Source organism: Mollisia scopiformis (assembly GCF_001500285.1).
Source record: "Mollisia scopiformis unplaced genomic scaffold LY89scaffold_29, whole genome shotgun sequence".
NCBI lineage: Eukaryota > Fungi > Ascomycota > Leotiomycetes > Helotiales > Mollisiaceae > Mollisia > Mollisia scopiformis.
The window spans coordinates 106,523-128,718 of NW_017263609.1; the positions used below are offsets into that span (position 1 = coordinate 106,523).

Genomic DNA, 22,196 nt, shown 5'->3' on the forward strand with positions numbered 1-22,196 from the left:
GATAGCGGTAGTTATAGACTGGTTATTCCGGGAGGTCTCGAGGTCATGCTACGGTAAAACGAGCGGTCTCAAAAGAGCAATCGTGACCAGTGCATTGGCGACGGAACGGAGGTTATTGAGGGTGGGGATGAGAGGGGTAAGGTAGATACGATGCCAGCGTCAGATACGAGGAGCAGCAACGAGATGGAACAAAAGAGGTCTTCCCAAGCCGAACCACGAATTACGACTCTACCACACAACACCAAAACACAATCATCAACAAGACAATACACGATCTATTCATAAGACTACACTGGCACTGTACACAGAAAGCGTAATATTATGCCCTCCCTCTCCCTCCTTCCTTCACTACTTCATCTTCCTCTCAACCAGAAAATAAAAGCATTGCATTGGTTGAATTCCCTTCAATGATACGTACGCCGGTCGCTTAGGAGCAAAGAGAAACGAGACAGACGGACGAGCTTCCACCATCAAACGATCAAAAAGTCAGGCACGAAGTCCCAACAAGAAGAGAGACCGTGGCCAGCACACGACACAACACGGAGACCAAGTAAAGCATTGCTGCTGCTGCTAAAATTTCGAGAAAAGGGTTACATGCTATGCAATTCTACACGAAAAGTTGTCATATGAGAGATGCCATCCTGAGATCGTTTTCCTCATCATGAGATGTGATGAGAGGGTGGTGTCGGTTAGTGCCGTGATGAGGTCTGGGGGTGATCCCGATGCGGATCAGGTCCTGTTGGAGGTGGAGCTATTTCAGGTTTGCGCCCAGCAGGCCAGAAGTCGATGGCAGCCACAACATCGTCACCCTTTTCATCCTCATATGCATATATGATCTGTGAATCGTCAGTATTAGCCAAAGTCAGGCTATTGATGGGATTGTCGCTGACCTCCCGCGTGCTTGTATGTAGCATACGGATATTCCGATGCGGCACGATGTGAACGGCGTTTGTGTCAATGTTCCTGATCTCGATGAAATTCGGCTCAAAAGCCAGAATCCAAGGATAAGATAGAGCAAAGCTCTGCGGCATGCCTTCCCAATCAATTCTCCAATCAGGTCTTGCTCGCCAACCATTGCGGTTGACAAAGAAAGAGAATTCGGAATAATTGAGCATAAATTCGCCATTGAGACGTTCGATGTGAATGGGTCGAACATTCTCCTTCCGAGCCACGAAGTCCAACGAGGTATCTGCTTGATCAAGTAGAGACTGTGTTTCCAACGTCTCAAGCGATACAACTTCGAATCCTCTGGCGCAGGCAACACAAAGTTTCGACTTGAGGAAATGGATAGACGAAGATTCTGTTGGAATGTAGAATTCCTTGAAGGCTTTGAGTTCGTCTTGACCGCTGTTGAACATCTTGAAGCCTTTCTGTTTCTTGCCTTTCGACATTGCATCGTTGGGCTCGAACACCTTGATGGTAGTAGACAAGGCTGAAGACTTGACACAGCACACCAAATGTCGACCCAAGCATATACCAGTCCGGAAGAAATTGCAATGACTCTGGATCTTCTTTGGGCGTTTGGCCAATGCAGGCTCGGCTGGATTGAGCGCGGACAAGGGATACGACAAGAGTGACTTGGCTGAAAGGACCAGAAGTAATTGATACTCTTCCAGAACATCGATCTGGGTGACGTTAGTCGCATCTAGTACACGAATAGGCTTGGCTCCAGCATCTTTCTTTGTCGAAACATAGATACCCGAATCGGTGCCGTAGATCAACTTGCGTCCTCCATCTATAGTAGGTTAGCGAAGTCAAAACATAATACATCACCAAGAACAAACCGAATGGTGCCACGCAGTTGACTCTGTTCATGCTCGAGAAGAAATCATTTGACAAAATGGTCCTGTTGTAAAAGTCGCCACGCTTTCTGAGAATTGCCTGTTGTTCCCCAATGTGTTCCATCCACTTGTTTCTGCCGGCTGCAGTCACCGAGTAAAGGGTCAATTCGTAACCTCCCTTGCCAAGATGTCGGAAGGTAATAGGATAGCCATCTTTCTTTGGGTCGGGTGTCGCTGTCTTGGCACCAGGGATCAAACTCGACGAAGGCCTTTTCACAACACCAAGCTTGGGCATGACTTCTTCCATCTCACGAATTGATAGCAGCTCGAGAGGAATAGGTCTTCGATAAACCTTGACTTCTTCCTTCTTGCCAACCATCTTGATGCGTACCAATAGCACAGCATGGTCGAAAAGATAGGCATGAATGTCAGTTGGATCGGTAGGACTCTTTTTTAGGGTGCCCTTGTAGATCAACTCTCGACCAGGGTCGGTAAGTTTGAGATCAACTCGCTCGGATGGACGAAATCGCAGTTGCTCATGAAGGCGCTTCAAATTGAACCTGTTCTCTGCTTTTCCAGACTCTGCATTCACTCTGCTTAAGAGATCTCGAATCATCTTCATGGCTTTGGGAATATCGACTTTGTCTTGATTTCCATCCTCGGTGTACTTAAGAACATTCTCCAGCAGAAGTGGATATCGAGCAAGTCGAGTAGTCGGCTTTGTCAAATAACCATTCAACTCAAGCTTTCTAGACTCTTTCCTTCGCTCTGTCTCATCGACGAATTTTGAGAAATAGGGGTTCAGCGACCGCTCGTTCTCAAACTCGTATTTCGCAGCCAACTGGTTGGAACCATAAATGATGAAGGGCTCGAACGCAGGTACATATTGAAGGAAGATGTCTCCTACACATTGCACAACGTCTTGCTTCTTCTGGCGCTCGGTTAAAGCTTCAGCGAATTTGGAGCTGATTCCATGGATGCTGGGAGTATCGATGATATTCGTGAATATCGTTCGCACGATTCGATCCTTCCGTGACTCTGGTATGGGCGATGGCATTGCAGGATTGCTTGAACGCAGAGGTATGATCCAGAAATCTCGCAAATACTCGAGATCCTTGACAAAATCTCTTTCGGTGTACATGATCTCCGAAATGACCTCTTGTCGCTTCTTTTCTCGCTCAGTAACGCTATCAGCCACCTCCTTCGAAACTGTATTGATCCAAAGTTTCTGTTCATTATCGTCGTTATCGTCGTGCAAGCTTGCGTCTGATTTCTCACGTCTAAGTCCAGGCTGCGGCTTAAGGTTTAGTCTAGATTGTTGTTCTAGTCTTCGAGGGCAAGCAATCGAGTAGCATAGCTGGTCCCTTGTACAAGTAGGCGAGTAGCATTCTGTCAACAGCACAAAGACACCGTTAACCTCCGACGACTCATGGGGGTCGTCTATCATAGTCTCCTGAAATTGGTACATCTCGATTGGCGAGTCACGAAGTCGATGATCATAAGTAACATCGTGGAAGAACTTCTGAGCATCCAAAGCTCTCCCCAGAAGTAACGCCAAATTTCTATCCGTGGTTTTGATGATGTACGATATGACATCGACGGCTTCCGCACCACTGAAGGCATTTTTGTACGTCAACTCGTTCTTTTCTCTGTCTCCCACGGCAATCTTTTCTCTGAAGCATTCGCCCACTCGTGAGAGCAATGCAGGATATACCAAGGGTGATTTCTGCCTCCTCTCCCCACCATTGGCACTGCTCACAGATTTGGCGACAGAAGGTCTATGCACCAGACTTTCTGTTCTTTCTGATGGTACTATTGTAGAGGCCATGGACATAGAGCGGCTCATATCTCCCGCAGTCGTAGACGAAGTTATGCTGGTAGTCCGAGTCTGTGTAGCAGGACTTCGTGGTCCAGGAATTGCAAAGCCATTGGCCTGGAGCTCCTGTGGACCAGATGCAGAGATTCTTCTGTTTGGAATAATTCTCCCACTCATCGTCTGATGTTGATCCCGATCTTGATGCGAGTAACTTGTCATAGACATGGCCCGTTCATCATGTCTCTCTGGGATTGTGCGTCCTTGAGCAGTTGTCCTCGAAGCATGGCTTTGATATTGTTGTTGTCTAAACGCTTGCGCTGGTGCTTGCTGGTAGGTATTTGGTGGAGGCGAGTACATCTGTGGGCGAGGTACACTTGCAAGAGACTGAGAGCGATAGGGATCTGAATTTAACGCGGGACCATTCGCTCCATAATATCTTGGTGCAGGGGGCCTTTGTGCATATTGACCCGGTTGAGGAGGTGCTCGAGGGTCGAGACGATTTGGGCCAGGGTATGGCCGTCTATCTGGGCGAACTTGCTGTGGCAGATTTTGAGGCTGCGGTTGCGACTGCACTTGGCCTGGACCTGGCTGTCTTGGTCCTTGATGATACCCATTTGGCATGCCCCCTCCGTTCGTCATGCTACCAGGTGGAGGTGAAGGATATCCGCCATCTTGCGGCCGCGGGGGAGGAGATCGTTGCATTCCACCCTGTATGCTTGAAGTCTGCGAAGTCATCGTCTGCGTACGAGGCTGGTTCATAGTCGGCGGGGCTACCGATGAATTCATGGTCTGCGAACGACCTGGCGGAGGGGCAGCACCGAAGATATTCGAGAAAGCTGCCTCCCGTTCGAAATTTGAAGCATGTCCATATTGATTTGGACGCGGGGCACCGCCTCGACCTTGTGGATATTCTGCCATGCTGTCCACCAACCGTGTTGGAGTCAGTCCCTCCTGACTGCGTGATCGCAGTCGCTGTAGAAAGATAAGACACCCACACAACGACACCGAGGGCAACCACCCTGGCCTCAGACTTGAAGTCAGATCAACTCAATATCTCTCCTGTCGACGCCGACGGGTGCCCGTCGTATGTCGACCAAACTACTGCTGTGGCCGCTAAAGCCGATATGAGGTTGAGGATGTTGTACGGAATTGATTGCTTCTAGCACCGCCTCCGTTCGCAGGTCTTTCGTTGCTAGTGTCGGTAGTGAGGGGTGAGTAGGGAGCGACGCATTGAGGTACTGTTGAGAAGTACAACCCAACGAATGATGGATGGTCGTGAAGAGTTTGGAGGTTGGAATTCTTGATATGCTTGCGATTCAACTGCGTCGATCTCGCTACGCCAAAAGTAGCGCCTCTTCGGGTCGCATCTGGTAAAGTCCGGGAGATAAACATTCATTTAGCAACGCCGTGCCAGAAAATTATGTGGAAGCCTGTTTGCCGAGTACGAACAGATCACAATTAGAGAGGAGTGAATAGTCATAGATTGCTTTTGGGTAAGAAATGCTTGTGTATTAGGACACTTTATCCCAGGAGAGTCATTTCACGTGATCAGTAGACTAGTGTCCATCCATACTAGGGTCTTTCGAGCTTGGAGACTTGAGGTCTCTTATCACGGACTTCCTCAACGTCACTGCACCATCCAGCCAACTCCACCCAGTCCAGTTACGTCCATTAGGAGCTGTATTTCACAATGGCAGACTCAGACCTGACTCCAAAGTTTGCCCCGTTCTTCGGGATGGTGAGTGCTAAAGCTTAGATGATGTTGACATTCGGTTGTACTGACAGCTGCGGCAGGCGGGCATTGCAGCTGCAATGACCTTTGGCTGTAAGTCAGAATTATTCGAATACAGCTACATCACACTCATCATAATCTTGCAGGTTTCGGAGCAGCTTATGGTACAGCGAAGTCGGGTATTGGAATTGCGGGTGTCGGTACCTTCAGACCAGATTTGATAATGAAGGTTCGTCAAAACCCAAGCGTTGTGTATCCGCGAGCACTTCACTGACAATGTATCACTAGTCACTTATCCCCGTTGTCATGTCCGGTATCATCGCAGTCTACTCCCTCGTCATTGCAGTCCTCATTGCCGGAGATATGGGCCCGCCGCCAGCACAGAATTATAGTTTGTTTAAGTACGGTTACCCAGTGGACATGGTAGAGGAGATGGCTAATCATTGGAATAGCGGTTTCATGCATCTTGCCTGTGGTCTCTCTGTTGGCTTGACTGGTATGGCGGCTGGATACGCAATCGGTATTGTAGGAGATATGGGTGTCCGATCATACATGCTACAATCGAGGATATTCGTCGGCATGGTTCTGATTCTGATTTTTGGAGAAGTATTGGGTCTCTATGGGTGAGTGATTTCTCAGATATCTTAGATTTGTCCATACTTATATTTGCAGACTCATTGTCGCCTTGATTCTCAACACAAAGAGCAGAGGCTAGAGCAACATTTACCCAATGGTGTCCAGAGACCAAGGAACAAAATAGCCGTCGAAATCGAAACGTACGAATACCATTGTTTGATTAAAGAGGCGGGGAAGGAGCATTGCTGGGAGTTTGGTTGTGTATAAAGGGAGAGCAGGTCCATAGGAGAGCTCTAACTTCGAATATCTTGTACAATGCATTCTACACAAGAGGACTGATAATCTCGTTGCGATTTCTTTCTTTTGGATTCTGTTATTTCTCTTGCCACTTGGATCGACATTGCGTATAGAGGATTTCGACAAGGTCGTTTCGCTCACGCCGACGAGTGTCTCAAGTGTAAAGTCAAAATTCGGTGCGGCATCTCCTTCAAGAACGTATTTCGATAGTCATTTCGTTTACGTCCTTCTCCTCTTGTTCAATGAGTATCTCGCTTCTGAATCATCTTCTTCCTATTGTCCGAGGATTCCGCAGAAATTCAATTTCCTTCCTGTTTCGCATTCTTAAAGGTGGCTTCGACGATCCTACTACGATCGCCATCTTACTCGCAGCATCATCACCACCCACAGCTGACAAGCTTCCTCGGCAAAGGAACAAAATGAGGCTATTCCTGCATGCAGTCATTCCTACAATCAGTTCATCCGATGGTGGCGTGCCGGCAGAGCCAACGCCTTCCTCATTCATCTCAAGTACAATCACATAAGCTTTTCCTTCTAGAAGTTCCACAAAGAACCACCTTCCCATCTGCACGATCTGCTCACTGAGCTACTGCAAGAGTATCACAAAGTAAGCTTAACAAAATAGTATGTTGACTGCCGACTGCAGTCCCGCAGTCTGATCATCGAAGGCGCAATACTAATGCCATAATCTCCTTCCTTATCTGGGCGTTAGAGCCGCACGCGAGAATCTCAGCTCGAAATACCTGCGGAGGGTGTGCGGATGATGCACCGTGCAGCAATACCTGGAGAGAAGCCCGACGCAAGGCTGTGCTTGTCCCCTTGGGGTGTTTGTTTCCGCGCATGTAGTTTATGCGAAACGTCGAACCCAATTGCGTGCTTGGGCGATATCTTTCTCCAGTGGCGAACGCTTGAAGTGCACGTTTTTTTGTACTCCCATCTTATCTGTCATATCAATTACCAAGCTCAACGGGCGGTTTTTTTTTTAACGTTTGACAGATGGTGGTCAGGCGAGTTGTTTTGTGCTCCTTTGGCATTGACGTGAACTGCGGTGTACCCGACCCCGTTTGCCACAGCTATTGGAATCATCGTTGGATCCTGAATCCGCTATCTACCAGGCCTCTCATTGGTCTCGAATTATGAGGAAATTTAACGTTGACAAAACTAGACAATAGGAGAAATAACGTAGAGTCATGTCGTGCTCTTTGCTGCGGAAATGAGTTGCCTTTCTAGAATCCATCATTGGTTATTCTCTAATTGAACGATGACCAAAACCACGATTCCCCCTCTCAGTGAAGCAACAGCCTCATTGGCTCCTCCGCTCCTCCTTTCATCTTGAATCAGATAAATTAGAGCGAGGCTACCGGGCCCATGCCGTGCCTGTCAGCATCTGTGCCGAACGGAGCCAAGAGGTTATCGCAACCCCACAAGGACAATAATCTGAGACGAGCTAAAGATGCAGCCCACCTTCTCGACTGGGGCAAATGTAGAACGCGCGAAAGCAACGATGAACGAGACCGGTGCAAACGCACGCGTCCACAAGAATCAACCTCTCCCGAGGCAGACAGAAAAGTAGGTAAGGAAGAAAGCTTGATGTTGGCAAACTTGGGATGGCAGTTGACTGGTGGCGTTCGTTGGAGAAGGCTTGTTTCACACCCATACCTCTGATCCTTATTCCAGGTTCCCTACGTAGCCTCGTCAGCACTTTCATGCGCAGTAAGAATATATTTCCGGCTCACAACACTTTCTCCTGCTTTGATTCGCTCACTGTCGATTCATGCCTTCACGTCGGAGCAAACCGTTGTGATATGCTGATGGAATCATTGGTTGACCGTTTGATCATGGCTGATGGCCAAGCCCCGCAGAGAACGAACAGCACGCACGGAGTGCAAGGTACGCTGTACTGTACGGTACGATGGGCAGGGGCATCGGCAATCCCCTTCGCTAGAGGAGCAGAGCAGAGCAGCCACAGCCCCACCCGCGCCAACGACGTTCCCAAACTTTGATCGAGGACCACGGCCATCGACAACACAGACAGAAAGCAAACAACACATCCCATCCCAACCCCCACTGCTCACCTTCCTAACCCAGGTACAGCGCCGGTACTCGCTCAGCGCTGCAGGACATAATTCAAGCTTAAACGACTCCACGATGAGAAGCTGGCTAGTAATTGAGCTACAGGTCTCCTGCCGACCGCAAGCCGCTAGACTGGTCGTCCGGTACTGGAGGTACTCGACCTTAATTTTAATCTAGTAGTTGAGTCGACTACGACCGACCAGTCCCGTTTCATGCAGAGAGCGATCATCCGGATGGGCATCCCAAGTGCATGTCTGCCGGCTGGATGTAGATTCTGATCTGATGGATCCTTCCAGTCAAAATGCATGCACGCCTTGTCTGGAAAGGAAGCTCTCATCGCCCCGTCTCCTTCTGTCTGTCTAGCCTCCCGTTCCAGGGAGCTCTGAGCCGAGCTGGTCAATATCAGATCAGACCCTGCTCATCATACAGGGGGGGCCACTTCTGCTACGTCGGTCGGTCCAGGGGGGTGTATTTTTGTGATCGTCATGTTTGTATGCAGAGTTGGACCTCGAGCCAACAACAACCTTCCCTTCCTCTCCTCAGTTCCATTGAGCTACCGTTATTGGTCACCGCTAGCAAGTGTACCGAGATGGATTTGTATCCTCCTCTCTCAAGGCGGGAGGAGACACAAGATATAAAGCTGTTGTACATTCCGCCTTCTTGATGTCTTGCTCCCCATCCCGCTCACAGCCTCTCATTCTTTGTCTTTCTTCTTCAGCCCGCCTGTCAAGATGCTTTCCACCACCCTCACTGTCCTCGCTCTCGCTGCTGCTGCTGCACATGCTGCTCCAACTTCAATCGCTGTTGGCAGCAAGACGTTCTCTGCTCCCGCGGTCCACAACCCAAATTATGTTCGCAATGGCACAGCTGCTTTGTTGAAGGCATACGCAAAGCATCACTTGACCCCAACCAAGGAGCTGCCAACCGCCTTCCTGGAAGCCCTTGCCAAGCGTCAAGATGGTTCTGCTACCGCTGTTCCTTCAGATGGTGTCGAGTATCTCGTCTCAACTTCCGTTGGCGGTCAATCTCTGAACTTGGACTTTGATACCGGTTCTGCTGATCTGTAAGTCCTCCCCAATCCTTCTACAGACCTCAGAATCTAATATGGCCTCTCTCCTAGCTGGGTATTCTCCTCCGAACTCCCCTCCAGCGACCTCTCCGGCCACTCCTACTACACTTCCTCCGACTCCTCAACCTTCCAGTCCCTCTCGGGCTACACCTGGGATATTTCCTATGCAGACGGCTCCGGCGCCTCTGGCAACGTCGGCACCGACACCGTCGTCATCGGCGGCACCACCGTAGAAGGCCAAGCCGTCGAGCTCGCCGAGAAAGTCTCCTCGACCTTCGTCTCGGACGCCGCCGACGGCCTCGTCGGCCTCGCCTTCTCCTCCATCAACACCGTGTCCCCCACCCCGCAATCCACCTTCTTCGAAAACGCACAATCGTCCCTCGACTCCCCGCTCTTCGCCGCCTACCTCCCCAATAACGCCGACGGCGCCTACGATTTCGGATACACGGACGATTCAAAATACTCAGGCGACATCACATACACAGACGTCGACTCCTCCAACGGCTTCTGGGAGTACCCCTCCACGTCCTACAAAGTCGGCTCAACAACCCACTCCCAATCAGGCTACACCGGCATCTCCGACACCGGCACCACGCTCATCCTGATGGGCGACTCAGCCGTCACAGCCTACTACGACCAAGTCTCCGGCTCATCCTACGATTCCTCGCAAGGCGGCTACGTGTTCGACTGCTCAGCCGACTTGCCCACATTGAGTATCTCGATCGGAGGCAACTATGCCACGATCCCGGCCAGCTTGCTGAATTTCGGGACGGCGAGCGGGAGTTCTTGTTTTGGGAGCCTGCAGAGTGTGGGGAGTGGGACGCAGAATATTTATGGGGATGTGTTTTTTAATGCGTTTTATGGGGTTTTTGATGCGAGTGGGCCGAGTTTTGGGTTTGCTACTGTTGCGTAGAGGATTCAGGCTGGGGTAGGGAGGGGGAAAAGGGTGTGTGCGTGGAATCAACAGGTGGGAGGCATTCTCTTGGGACTGGCGGGTAGGAAAGGCAGGCATTTGTTTAATTTTTACTGGATTGCATTTACGGCTGGGTTGTATATTCACGAAATGAGATGATGAGAAAATTCACAATTCCTAACAAGTCGATTCCTTCCTGACGTTGTACTGTTGATATCGTGGAGTGAAGTGCGGGGATAAGCGCCACAGTTGTGGGGCATGCAGGTACCGTCCGTCGGGAAGTGCTTTTCCTGGACTGCTGGGTCTAGACTCTTCTTTCGAAAGCGGAACCACATTTGAATTCCTATGGGATGGGATGGAATGCTCTACTGTAATGCATTTAAATAGTTCGATCTCGGGAACCATATAGCCGGGACTTTGTAGATACATGTATGTATGACATAGGTACATAACAATAGCAAAATCAAATCAACCACGTATAGTGAGTAACGGTCTAAATCGACGTTGGACTGGGCTAACTTAATTGGAAGTTAGTCTCGACTGTACAGCATATAAGATCTCGAATAGTTTGCAGATATTTCATCTATAGCTTTCAAGTCCGCCAGACAACACAATAGCAGGCTCCAATTTGCTTGTTCCGTATGATTAGCTATAGCCTTATCAATTCGTTCAAAGCTCTATACTTCTTGAACTTGCTCCTCTCCGTGCTCGGCCAGCTTTTTACAAGCACGGCAGCCTTCAGACTCAACTCTGTCCTTGATGGCGTTGTACGCAACTTCGCCAGCTTTCTTGACTCTTTCGTATTTATGGTTGAGATCCTGTGCTATAGTCATTTTGTATCTGATTTGAGGTACTGCCCAACGCCCAGAGCGTACCTGCAATGCTTCAAGTTCGGCGGAGTCGATAGTTTGATTTTCCTGAAGCTCAATCATTTGAACTTCGGGCGGCTCAACCATACCACAGTCGCCACCCACGTGGAAATCTTCGGCTTCGACTTCGCGCAGCCAATGTGGATAGTTGTCGATAGTCTCGTCGACATCCACGTCATCAATGACGACAGGACCGGACGTTTCTACGTCGGACGGATCTCCATCTCGCTGTAGAACAATGGCCATATTATTGACTCCGTGGAAGATCTCAAGCACATTGGCGACATCCGGCGCTTGAAATGGCTCATCGTAATCTAGAAATAGTCGAAGTGCAAGATTTCTAACCTTTCGGATATCCTTGACGTCTTCTTGCCTGAATCCTTTCCAAAGATCAAAGTGATTAGGTACGTTACCATCCCATTGCGTGTTAGAGATATTGTACCAATCCAGACACAGGGTATCTGTTTCGAAGTTGAAGTATGCGTTAGGCCTTGAAGTGACGAAGATGCGTTTATAGTGGATTGCGGATGCATTGTAAGCCTCTCGACAGGCTAGGAAGATGTCTGGGATGGGCATTTTGCTCGAAATACCCATCATGGATGCGTCTCGATAGTCGGCACCATCAAAGTGCTTCGCCCTCATATTCGCTATAAACGCTGCCCAGGAACGAGCATCGTCTTGTTTCTTTCTTGTCTTGTCATTGTCACCATCCAAAGGTGGCCAACGACAATCTTGCTCCTTCTCCCAAGCCCCAATAGTCATATACAACGGAACTTGCTCGATATACACAAGTCTAGGACCAGGCATAGCAGCTTCCAAATCAGCAGACGTATATCTCTGGGAAGTTTAGGAAAGAGAGTAAACTGTGATTCTTCTTGCATCGATTTCGTTGGGGTTGCAGAGACATGATTGCTTTCCTCTGGGTGGAGAGTGATTGCAGATTGCATCTCCGTATGGACGGGTCGTGCCATGAATTTGGATTGGTCGTAAATTGAGGCAGATAAGAGGATAAAGAGGGCGATAGGCTAGATGTTGTGAATAGATTCTAGTCGATCGAGAAGCAGTACTTTCAGCCTACCAAAAGGTTCAATGGCTGATGAGAGGTTGATGAAAAGTTGTATCAGAAAGGAAATTCGCGTCAGACAATCGTAGCTCAGAACATCAACAAGCCTTGTGATGGAAGTGGGAAAGGTTCTGTGTTCATGTTTGAGGACGTTGATGTGAAGTATGAAGGTACTCGAGTAATAATAAGGTAGGCGCGCCCCTAACCTAACATGTGGGGCATGCATGCAGGTACCGTCGGGAGCGCCTCCTTTTGGACTGGCCTAAATGGAAAGCGCCATGTTCTGATTTTTGGGGGTAGCAGACGAGAGATATTGGGAGACAGCCGAGGTTCATGTTGCAAATTCTGGAATTTGATACAGAAATATATCTTTAACAGTAGCTAAATCACACCCAACGCCTGCAGATATCCCCAATCTGTTCATCCCCTTCCAAATACCATAGTGTACAATCTAGCAATCCTGCTTCCAATTCTCCCGAATCCAGCCCACCATCTTATCAGTCAGCGTCTCCTCAATGTAAACCTCTACATCCGCCTCGCTATAAATCTGCCCCGTGAATCGTAAAGCCACTAAAACCCACGGTTTGATAAAATCGATAAAGACAAGGTCTACCGTTTCCGGGTCACCTTCTGCGGGCATGGCAATGGCGCTTTGGATCACGTTGGGTACGGGGTAGAAGGTGATGGGGGCGTGCAGCGTATCGTCTCCGTCATCTCCTGCTGCATCTTTGGTTGTATAGCCTGGAATTAAATCTGGTGCTGATGAAAGGAGTGGTGATTGTGCTCCTGGGATGTAGTCGTGGTTTGGAACGCTAGGAGCGATGATTGCGGATTTGATGTACATTTGTTCTGGTGGTGCTAAACGAGTAGCTTCGTGGTCGCTAAATGTGAAAAAGTCTCCTCCGCTGTTGATGATTTTGAGAACTTGTTTTGCGGACTTGTATGGCACGTCTTTGATGTAAAGGAATTTGCTGACGAACGGAGAGAGGATGTAAGTTGTGTCGCGGGTGAAGGGTCCTTTGAAGACGTCGAATCTCATGGCACCCGTATTGGTGAGTGCAAGCCGAGGGACATCCTTTCGGTCCTCATTAACAGTAATAACTGGAATAACCTCAGTTTCCAGCCATGTGACCAAGCTGTCGTTGCTTGGATAAGGGGCTCGATTAAGCCAGAGATCTTTGGGTGCACATCCGTAGAGTTCATCAAGATCTTCTGCCTTTCTTGCTTCGTGGATTTGCTTCGAGACGTTTTTCCCGTGCCCTGTTGTAAAGGTTGTCTCGTTCAATCCCGTGTGGTAATAATATCCGAAAAGATTGTTGTCAATGTATCTTCTCTTGAATGACATGCTAGCAAGCTCTTTCGGATAGTCTTTCTTTCCTTTCCCCTTAATGCCATCGATGGACATCCATCCAATGGTCTCCATATATCTGCCGGCTTGCACGCCATAAGATTTCGAATCGTACTTGACATAGTTGCGAATATGACTGTGGCCGCCAAAGAACTGAATAGGCGTGTCCCACTTCTGGCTCCGAATAGCCTTGAAAATTGCCTTGTATTCAGGTCCATCTAACATGACATGTCCGATCACAACGAAAAGGTCGACATCTTCTCTGATTGCGTCCTGAAACCACTTTTCTTTGATAGTGTTCTCTACTGGTTGAACAACGGTGTTATTGGCATTCCCAGTAAAGTCAAAGAGAAACCCAAATGCTAATACTCGGATGCCTTGATTCTTGGTCGTAAATTTTCTAAATCGTGGTGCCATAGGAACTTGCTCCCCCGTCTTTGGCTTGATATAATCGAGGTTTGAAGCAAGGTAGTTACCCTTGAAGTTCGGAACGGACTGTTCGTATTCTCGGTCTGCAGCATCGAGTTGGTATAATTCGTGGTTTCCAGTACATAGGACATCAATATCTTGTTCCTTGATGATATCGTATAGGTATTTCCCTTTCGGTGTTGTTGAGTCGTAGAGTCCGTTGCCCTCTATCCGATCGCCTGTATCAATGAGAAGAACATCCACCCCCAAACCATCTGCTTTCTCCCGCATACGCTCTGCAAATGAGATATAGTCGCCCCAGTCCGCAGAGTATTGTGCTCTGAAGTTTGTCAGAGTTCTGTCCACGGAAGTATTGAGGTATAGCTGAGGCTTACTCTTGTAGATGTCCCGCTAGCCAGCCATGGGTATCTGTTGTCTGCATGAAATTAAGTTGACCCCATGGCAGAGGCCTCATAGGAGCTGCGACAGGTTTGGGAGCTTCAGGTTGCTCTGCAGCAGCTAGTACCAGGAAGGTAGCGGTCCATGTCAACAACCACTTCGTCATTGTTGAGAAGTCCAGATACGAAAACAAAATGAAAAGAAGACAGCGTTGGAAGCTGTAGCTCTCGAAATGGAATATCTTCACAGTTTTTGGTGGAAAACACAATATTTGGAGTGAAGAGTTGAGAGTGAAGGATGAAGCTCACAAGGTTGTGCAATGTGACGACTGATATGCAGCTACAGCCTTGTGAGAGGCTGGGAGCGATAAGATAAGGATTTCGCAAACTATTTCGAGATACCTTCGATTCCCAGAAAGACAGCACACTCAACACGTCAATATTCCTTGGTTCTATACGTCGTGCTCTATCAACTCAATGTTATTGCCAATGTAATCAAAGACAGATGTTACGCCTAGCAGCTCAAAGCGCCACAGGGACTCTTCACAGAGCGCTCGCTCCTGGAAATGCTTTCATTCTTCAGCCAGATCCCGATGCTCGAGCCCCGGCACCAGAAGGTCCATTGCAATCTCTATTCTGCATCGTCAGCTCAAAGTGCTAACACATATAATAGGTAAAAATGTGCTCCCCTACGCGCTGCGAGGTATGGCCGTCAAAGACAACATCACTACCTTGTCTACGCCGACAACATGTGCATCAAAAACATTAGAAACATACCGGAGCCCTTTCGAAGCAGGGGTACTCGAGCAGCTCCGGAGTTGTATGGGAACGGTGGTTGGGAAAACCAATCTCGATGAATTTGGAATGGGATCTCACTCAACCAATTCCGCCTTTGGTCCTGTCACGAACACTACTCCGTTTGAGAGAATTTCTGTGGGAGGCAGTTCTGGAGGAAGTGCTATCGCTGTAGCTACTCTCCAATGCGACATGGCTTTAGGGACAGATACAGGTGGATCTGTACGGCTGCCAGCTGCCTATACTGGTGTGACAGGTTTTAAACCTTCGTATGGTAGAATCTCACGGTGGGGAGTTGTGCCCTACGCAAATTCTATGGATACCGTTGGTATTCTGGCCCCGTCCGCTACATCTGTCATGAGTGTATTCAGATGTGCCATAGAGCCTGACCCTCGAGACCCAACATCGCTCACAGGAGAGACCAGGTCCCGTATACGACAGTCAATTACCAAGAGCAGAAAAAGAGAGAGGGCACGCAGGAAGAGATTGGGACAATGGGAATCTGAGGACGACGACACCAAGTTCATGAATGTCAGGATTGGCATTCCAGTAGAGTACAACATCGAGGAACTTGATCATGGTGTGAGAAGTATTTGGAAAGATGCTTTGGAAATCTTTCAAGTTAATGGAGCTACGTTGGTACCCATCTCCCTTCCTAATACGAAGCATGCTCTCTCCGCATATTATGTTCTGGCACCCGCCGAAGCCGCCTCCAATCTTTCCAAATATGATGGCGTCAGATATGGATCTCGCGCTGAAGGATGGCGTGAAGGAACTGGTCATGTCTTGTATTCGAATACGAGAGGTTACGGCTTTGGCGAAGAAGTCAAGCGAAGAATCCTCTTAGGGTCTTACACCCTGAGCTCTGAAGCAAGAGATAATTACTTCTTGAAGGCTCAGAAGGTCCGGCGACTCGTTCAGCGAGATTTTGACCGCGTCTTTGCAGTCCCAAATCCTCTTTTGCCAACTCAGCATTTCGACCTCAGCGATCTTGATGAATCTACACCAATGATGGACAAATTGGGTCCGCCTCAGGTGGACTTTATTGTATGCCCTACAGCTCCGACTGCTGCACCGAGCCTGCAGTACGTTGCCACGCAAAATTCGGTTGATACTTATATGAACGATGTCTTCACCGTCCCAGCAAGTCTAGCAGGTCTACCTGCTATAAGTGTACCATTCTCGATATCTCGACAGCATAAACGTCGAGACCATCCCAATTACACAGGCATACAGATCATTGGTCAATTTGGTGATGATCAACGTGTCATCACCATAGCTGAGAAGCTCGAAGCTTTCAGAGACGCTCGCAATTTGTTCAGGACTCCAGCTCTGCAGCAGTTTGCTGTCAAAAATGGTGTATTAGACGAACTCCGTAAATTGTACCTAGGCGAAAAGGAGAATCTTGCCCCAGGAATTGGTCCTCGAATCGAAAAGATACTTCTCGATCGCAAGTATCATCCCGTCTCGGATCAAAACCGACAGCCATGGAGTGAATATGCCTCTGAGCTCACCCCAGAGATTCGACATGTACAGACCTATGGACCTAGGGAATCCCGCAAACCACGTACGGACAAAGAGATTAGTCGCGATCTCAAAGCTGCTCTCGAAATATGGGAGCAAATCAAGACATCAGAAAACAACGACCCTTGAGGGATGGATTGGTGTCTTCATCTAACACCTCTAACACAATAACCTAGCCTCACGATCATACTCTTGAATTGAATATACCCCTCGATGTACTAGATTTCCGCTGTATTATTCAAGGTCACGAAGCACGAACACTCGACTTTGTACATATCTGTAACAAATCTGTGCATCGAATGCCTCACAGCACTTTCATTCACTCCGGAGCTTTATCAACTCGTTATTCTTATTATGTCATCAACCCTCAGACGGTATCTACACGCAAGCGCATGACCATGCCAAACCAAACATTGACGCCTATCCATTTCTTCCCTCTCGGCCCCAACAATCGCGCCTCACCAATATCTTCCTCTGTGACTTGCCTCTCTGCAACTTTCCCTACAACATAAAACCCGTACTTATTCCCTTCCTGTACCACTTCATCCACTTTATACACATAACTCGTTCCCCTCACTTTCTCTCCGGTTTCCGGATCCACGAATCCAGCTTGAGACATTCGTCCCATATCAGCGTGCATATTCGTCAATACCAATACGCAACCTGGTTTCAAGAATTTGGTTACAGTCTTGAAGAAGGTGTCCAAGGGCAAGTGCTCAAGGACAAGTGTCGAGAGCACAAGATCTGCTTTTCCCTCAAGACCGGATTCTGTTAAACTCGAACTATCCAGAGCATCGAAGACTTGAAAATTAAGTGTTGGTGGAGCAGAGGTTGCATTCGCAGCGGTGGAATCTAACAAAGCTTCACATCTCTGCTTGGCTACTTCGAGCATAGAAGGAGAGAGATCCAAGGCATTGATCTCTGTGATGTTGATATTTGAGGTGATGGATGGGAGAAGGAGTTTTGCTGTATTCCGGCCAGTGCCGCAGCCTAGTTCCGTGATTGTGATCGGTGCTGATGATGAGAAGTGATTTAAAGCTTGGTCCAAGAGAGGTGGGAGAAGGACGTCGTCGATTGCTTGGAGGATGTTTCCATCTGTGTCATATACCTGAGTGGTTGTCAGCGAAAGTCTTTCAGATACAGGGAATGTCTGTTCTCAAGTCCAAACTCCAAACGAGTTTACAAAAATCTGATATACTCGAGATTCAAGACTCGAAAATTTCGGGTTTGTGAACGGACATTTTTGCGGAATGGGCCGCGAAGAGTGAAAAAGCAATGAGCATGCTGGGATATGAGCTGAAAGATGCCGGATGCTGAAATATGTGGAGATAGAAATCATGGAGACTTACTTTTGCCCACCGATTGTAGAGCTCGGAGTTGCTCACTGATTGGACAGGACGAGGTGTTGAAGTCATGGTGAAGTGGAACAGAGGCCAGAGGTATTAATGAATAAATTATACTCGTGCAGAGTGTGAATAGGAGATAGACGATAAGATGCAGTGATGGTGAGGGCTTTAAGGTTGTATATATTGGACAGCAAAATGACTCATGATCTATCTGCACTTGCAAGCGCTTGGCACGATAGGCTGAGATCATAGCAGAGACTTCTTATATCTCTAATACAACAGACTTTAGAACATCTAAGTTTCTTTTATGCAAAAGCATCTACCCTATCTCAAGCTTGATGATCAAGAAGACCTTAGATTCTAGCCCCTATCTTGTGCATGATGCACGTGACTATGTACTTTGATTATGAGATTCGGAGAATTAATCTTACCATGGCTTGCACGAACTATTGTCGAAAGTTCATAGCTATAGAACTTCCGTGATAGCTAGGACAGTAAGTTCTTGGGAACGTCTGACCACGCCTCATTGTCTCCCCGCTCCGTTTGCTGTCAGTCTCAAGCCGTCGCTGGCACCATCGCTGATTGGCGCACTCTAAATGAGATCAGAGTGTCAAACGAAGATCCGATAGTTGTCACATCACATCACAGACAGACCTCGAATCTCGAACCCTCCCAATTCACTTTCTCTCTCCCTCTTTCTTTGTAGATTCACTCTCTTTTGAATTCTACTGTGACTCTTCATGGAGACAGATACTCACGATATAAATTCCCGGCAATCCCTCCACTCGGCACTACTCACCCGCAATTACGAATACCTGATCATCTCGTCCCAAAGGAGCTTCACAAGGGCACGAGCCACACTTCCCTCTCCCCCAAATTGAAAGATTTACCTGCCTCTGTTTATTTGCTTCTTTTCCACTGCTGCTTCTAGAATTCTGCAGCTGAGCAATACATTGCCGGGATCAACCAGGACAACGCAATGCCAGCAAACGGCAAGCCCAGCACTGGGCGATTCGAATTGCCTCAACTTACCCCCGTTAACTTCTCCTTGACTGATGGCACGAATATCCCGCCTCCGCCCGCGTCGCCCATAGAAGAGAAAGCTCCTGCTGTCGCGCCCGAATCAGCCTCCAACGGCGCTGCTGCTGCTCCTCCAGCGACGAATGGCCAATCCGCGACAGCCACGAATGCGAATGGAGCGTATGAAGGAAGAGGGCGCACGAACGTATCGATAGAGCAACAGCCCACGAGCCCCGTCTCGACGAAGAGGCCGAGCAGCATTCGCCGATTCCTGTCGAGGAAGTCGCTCAACACGAATTATACAAATGGCACGAATAGCAATCTGTCGAACGAGGATGTGACGATGATTGATAGGCCGGAGAGCGCGATGAGCTTTGCGAGTACAAGACCCAGTATCGCGAAGAAGAAGAGTGGAGGTTGGTTCAGGCGATTCAGTAGCAGTGGTGCTCCCAATCCCGACGATAGGTCTCCAAGCAGGGCGAGCATCATATATGAGGACAAGCAGAGTACACCGAAACCAATGGGTCCACCGCCACCGAAGCTGCCGGAATTGAGCAAATTGAGGGCGAAGATTCCCGACAATGATGATGGAAGTCTCGGTGCGGAGGATATGTTCAAGAATATCAAGTAGGCTCAATGTCCAAGATGAAGCTGGACCACGGATATGCGATCATGGCTGGATGTTGATATGGTCACCGGATGCTGGCATTGGCTCACGACGTTTGATGCATTGCTAGAGATAGGATGAGGGTGGGGAAGATTGAGATACCCAGCTCGGAGTGAGCAGACTGCTCTTTTTCATTCATTTCTCTTTGGTTGGGCAACTTGTATTGCTAATGTCCATATCAATATCTTTTTTTCGGGTGGCTATCTCCTTTACTTCGAGGCATTGTAATGCCAAACTGGGCAGCATTTGTAATACTGGCAGCATTTTGGATCATCATGTCCTTCATACTTGGGACTCAAAAATTCCTTTGTCAGTAATGGTTTTCAAAAACTTACGAGCAGGAGGCTCAGGACATGTCGCTGTCCTATTGTCCTTGTCTGCGGACTTCTATCACCTATCTCAAACTTTCAAATGTAGATATCAAACCAGAGAGCTTCTGCACATAATGGAATATGCAGAATCCGCTTTACAAAGACTTCACAGTCACTTTTTGCATTGATTATATGTCCCTTACCCCTGAATGTTTATCCAATGCTTGCTCCTTGCAGCAGCCCTTGTAAAACCCGAAAACAACTGTTAATACTAGGAATTCCAAACTCTATCCAATAATCACACGCATTGATCGACGACTACAAGCAAGCCCCAGAGAGGCGGAGACTAAAGCTAGAGCCTAAGAACATGCAGTCAAACATGCATCTGTCAGCCACGTGCTTTGACCCCTGTTGTGGTTTTACAGCCAAATCGAATCGCCTCGGTAAACGTCATTTATTTTAAGGCCAAGATTTCCTGATAGCTTTTGGCATGAAAACAAATTGGTGATATTTGAAGCAATTAAGTCATAACACCACCATGAACTTGGAAAGGAGTATCAGAGCGAGCAGAAGCTCTGCCAAGACTCTACGAAAGCCATTGGGGCCAGTAGTATGCAGGAGGCATAAATCTGGTCCGTACGGCTATACGCAAGCCAAAGCTCTGGTTTACTCCAAATATGGAGAGCCATCTGATGTCCTTTCGTAAGTCAATTGCTGTGCATATTCCAGTGTTTATCCCCAGGACAATCACTGATCTCAAATAGCTTACACACTCACTCGATCTCCCCCTCATTACCTTCAAACTCTCTCCTTCTCCGAACACTAGCAACGCCCATCAACCCCGCAGACATAAACCAAATCCAAGGCGTCTACCCCTCCAAACCCCCCTTTACATCCCTACTTGGGACATCCTCTCCATCCGCCGTAGGAGGCAACGAAGGATGTTTCGAGGTCATGTCCGTTGGCTCGTCCATCAAATCAGTAACGAAAGGCGACTGGGTGATAATGAAGCACACTGGCTTCGGCACATGGCGGACTCACGCTCTAGCAGAAGAGAAGAACGTACTGAGAGTTGAGAAAAAGGGCTTGAACGTAGTACAAGTCGGCACTGTGTCGGTCAATCCATGTACAGCTTATCGGATGCTGAAGGACTTTGAGAGTTTGTCAGAGGGAGATTGGTTTATTCAGAACGGAGCCAATTCTGGAGTTGGGAGAGCGGCTATACAGCTGGGCGCTGCGTGGGGTCTTAAGTCTATAAACGTCATTCGGGATCGTCCAGATGCTGCTGTGACGCAAGCTATGAAGGATGAGTTACTGGGATTGGGAGCTACGAAAGTGGTTACTGAGAGCGAATTGATGGAGAAAGGTTTCTCTGAACAAGTCAAAGAGTGGACGAATGGCGGAAGAGAACATATCAAGGTCGGACTGAATTGTGTTGGCGGAAAGCCTACCAGCGCATTGGTGAAATGCTTAAGTCAGAGCGGACACTTGGTCACATATGGTGGAATGTCAAAACAACCTCTGCAACTACCGACTGCAGCTCTGATCTTCAAGGACATCAAGTTTAGTGGATTCTGGGTTAGTAGGTGGAGCGATGCGAATCCTGAAGAGAAGCAAAGGACTGTTGATGAGGTTCTAGAAATGACTAAGGAAGGGAAGTTTAAGGATATTCCTGTGCAAGAGCTGAAATGGGATTGGGGTACTGAAGAAGGCACGTTGAAAGAAGCCATTCAAGGGACGCTTGGAGGCTTCAGAGCTGGGAAGGGAGTCTTTGTCTATGGTGATACATAGGTAGGACTCAATCTAACTGTTCAAGCATGTGCGTTCAAAGCGGTCAAGAAGTCATGAGGTTCTTCGAGGAAGATTTCAATTCGTCGTATAGTACCGGCAGCGAGGGTCATTAGCAAGTGCTCAAACTAGCTCGTCACGAAAGGGCTTCAGTCTTCATCATGGATCATGCATCTTATTTCTGCTTACCTGTCCTCACATAAACTGCAAACAGTTTCTATGAAACAAATCTTGCGCTCTCTGACCACGTCAAATATTCTCGTCAAAGTGGCGAAGACATCTTTACACTCATTGCGGGGAACCTAGAACCTCCTTTCTCTCCAACTATCACAAGACGGAATACCTCAATTGAAACTCAGCATATGGCTGCCGAGACTTTCCTCAACCTCCTACATGAAACTA

The 22,196-nt window shown here is 48.2% G+C and overlaps 10 protein-coding genes across 10 annotated transcripts; 5 read left to right on the top strand and 5 right to left on the bottom strand.

Moving 5' to 3' along the window:
* Positions 1 to 231: 231 nt before the first annotated feature.
* LY89DRAFT_711126 (CNH-domain-containing protein) lies at positions 232 to 4,978 on the bottom strand. Its single transcript, XM_018217883.1, has 3 exons — positions 1,785 to 4,978; positions 891 to 1,735; positions 232 to 836 (listed from the first exon to the last, which is right to left on the bottom strand). Exons 1-3 carry the CDS (start codon positions 4,513 to 4,515, stop codon positions 690 to 692), a joined length of 3,723 nt encoding a protein of 1,240 aa, XP_018063585.1. The 5' UTR covers positions 4,516 to 4,978; the 3' UTR covers positions 232 to 689.
* A 229-nt stretch (positions 4,979 to 5,207) lies between these two features.
* On the top strand, positions 5,208 to 6,314 carry LY89DRAFT_690293 (vacuolar ATP synthase-like protein 16 kDa proteolipid subunit). The gene is made up of 6 exons (XM_018216068.1): positions 5,208 to 5,335; positions 5,392 to 5,422; positions 5,476 to 5,558; positions 5,618 to 5,730; positions 5,782 to 5,952; positions 6,002 to 6,314. The coding sequence occupies exons 1-6, from the start codon at positions 5,288 to 5,290 to the stop codon at positions 6,042 to 6,044; spliced, it is 489 nt and encodes a 162-aa protein (XP_018063586.1). The 5' UTR covers positions 5,208 to 5,287; the 3' UTR covers positions 6,045 to 6,314.
* A 2,415-nt stretch (positions 6,315 to 8,729) lies between these two features.
* Positions 8,730 to 10,346, top strand: LY89DRAFT_281350 (acid protease). The gene is made up of 2 exons (XM_018206453.1): positions 8,730 to 9,338; positions 9,396 to 10,346. The coding sequence occupies exons 1-2, from the start codon at positions 9,007 to 9,009 to the stop codon at positions 10,255 to 10,257; spliced, it is 1,194 nt and encodes a 397-aa protein (XP_018063587.1). The 5' UTR covers positions 8,730 to 9,006; the 3' UTR covers positions 10,258 to 10,346.
* A 285-nt stretch (positions 10,347 to 10,631) lies between these two features.
* Positions 10,632 to 12,042, bottom strand: LY89DRAFT_281370 (uncharacterized protein). Its single transcript, XM_018206454.1, has 2 exons — positions 11,472 to 12,042; positions 10,632 to 11,080 (listed from the first exon to the last, which is right to left on the bottom strand). The coding sequence occupies exons 1-2, from the start codon at positions 11,931 to 11,933 to the stop codon at positions 10,907 to 10,909; spliced, it is 636 nt and encodes a 211-aa protein (XP_018063588.1). The 5' UTR covers positions 11,934 to 12,042; the 3' UTR covers positions 10,632 to 10,906.
* LY89DRAFT_281342 (uncharacterized protein) lies at positions 12,043 to 12,456 on the bottom strand. The gene has a single exon (XM_018206452.1). It carries the CDS (start codon positions 12,413 to 12,415, stop codon positions 12,152 to 12,154), a length of 264 nt encoding a protein of 87 aa, XP_018063589.1. The 5' UTR covers positions 12,416 to 12,456; the 3' UTR covers positions 12,043 to 12,151.
* A 68-nt stretch (positions 12,457 to 12,524) lies between these two features.
* Positions 12,525 to 14,679, bottom strand: LY89DRAFT_690298 (uncharacterized protein). Its single transcript, XM_018216069.1, has 2 exons — positions 14,341 to 14,679; positions 12,525 to 14,285 (listed from the first exon to the last, which is right to left on the bottom strand). Exons 1-2 carry the CDS (start codon positions 14,508 to 14,510, stop codon positions 12,641 to 12,643), a joined length of 1,815 nt encoding a protein of 604 aa, XP_018063590.1. The 5' UTR covers positions 14,511 to 14,679; the 3' UTR covers positions 12,525 to 12,640.
* Positions 14,680 to 14,764: 85 nt separating this feature from the next.
* On the top strand, positions 14,765 to 16,955 carry LY89DRAFT_724281 (amidase-domain-containing protein). Its single transcript, XM_018218882.1, has 2 exons — positions 14,765 to 14,960; positions 15,017 to 16,955. The coding sequence occupies exons 1-2, from the start codon at positions 14,849 to 14,851 to the stop codon at positions 16,789 to 16,791; spliced, it is 1,887 nt and encodes a 628-aa protein (XP_018063591.1). The 5' UTR covers positions 14,765 to 14,848; the 3' UTR covers positions 16,792 to 16,955.
* A 16-nt stretch (positions 16,956 to 16,971) lies between these two features.
* On the bottom strand, positions 16,972 to 18,334 carry LY89DRAFT_690299 (S-adenosyl-L-methionine-dependent methyltransferase). The gene is made up of 2 exons (XM_018216070.1): positions 18,012 to 18,334; positions 16,972 to 17,770 (listed from the first exon to the last, which is right to left on the bottom strand). The coding sequence occupies exons 1-2, from the start codon at positions 18,075 to 18,077 to the stop codon at positions 17,030 to 17,032; spliced, it is 807 nt and encodes a 268-aa protein (XP_018063592.1). The 5' UTR covers positions 18,078 to 18,334; the 3' UTR covers positions 16,972 to 17,029.
* Positions 18,335 to 18,987: 653 nt separating this feature from the next.
* On the top strand, positions 18,988 to 19,659 carry LY89DRAFT_740966 (uncharacterized protein; the record flags this gene model as incomplete). Its single annotated transcript, XM_018220655.1, has 1 exon — positions 18,988 to 19,659. One exon carries the CDS (start codon positions 18,988 to 18,990, stop codon positions 19,657 to 19,659), a length of 672 nt encoding a protein of 223 aa, XP_018063593.1.
* Positions 19,660 to 20,473: 814 nt separating this feature from the next.
* Positions 20,474 to 21,941, top strand: LY89DRAFT_657507 (NAD(P)-binding protein). Its single transcript, XM_018212431.1, has 2 exons — positions 20,474 to 20,708; positions 20,771 to 21,941. The coding sequence occupies exons 1-2, from the start codon at positions 20,545 to 20,547 to the stop codon at positions 21,795 to 21,797; spliced, it is 1,191 nt and encodes a 396-aa protein (XP_018063594.1). The 5' UTR covers positions 20,474 to 20,544; the 3' UTR covers positions 21,798 to 21,941.
* Positions 21,942 to 22,196: the final 255 nt, after the last annotated feature.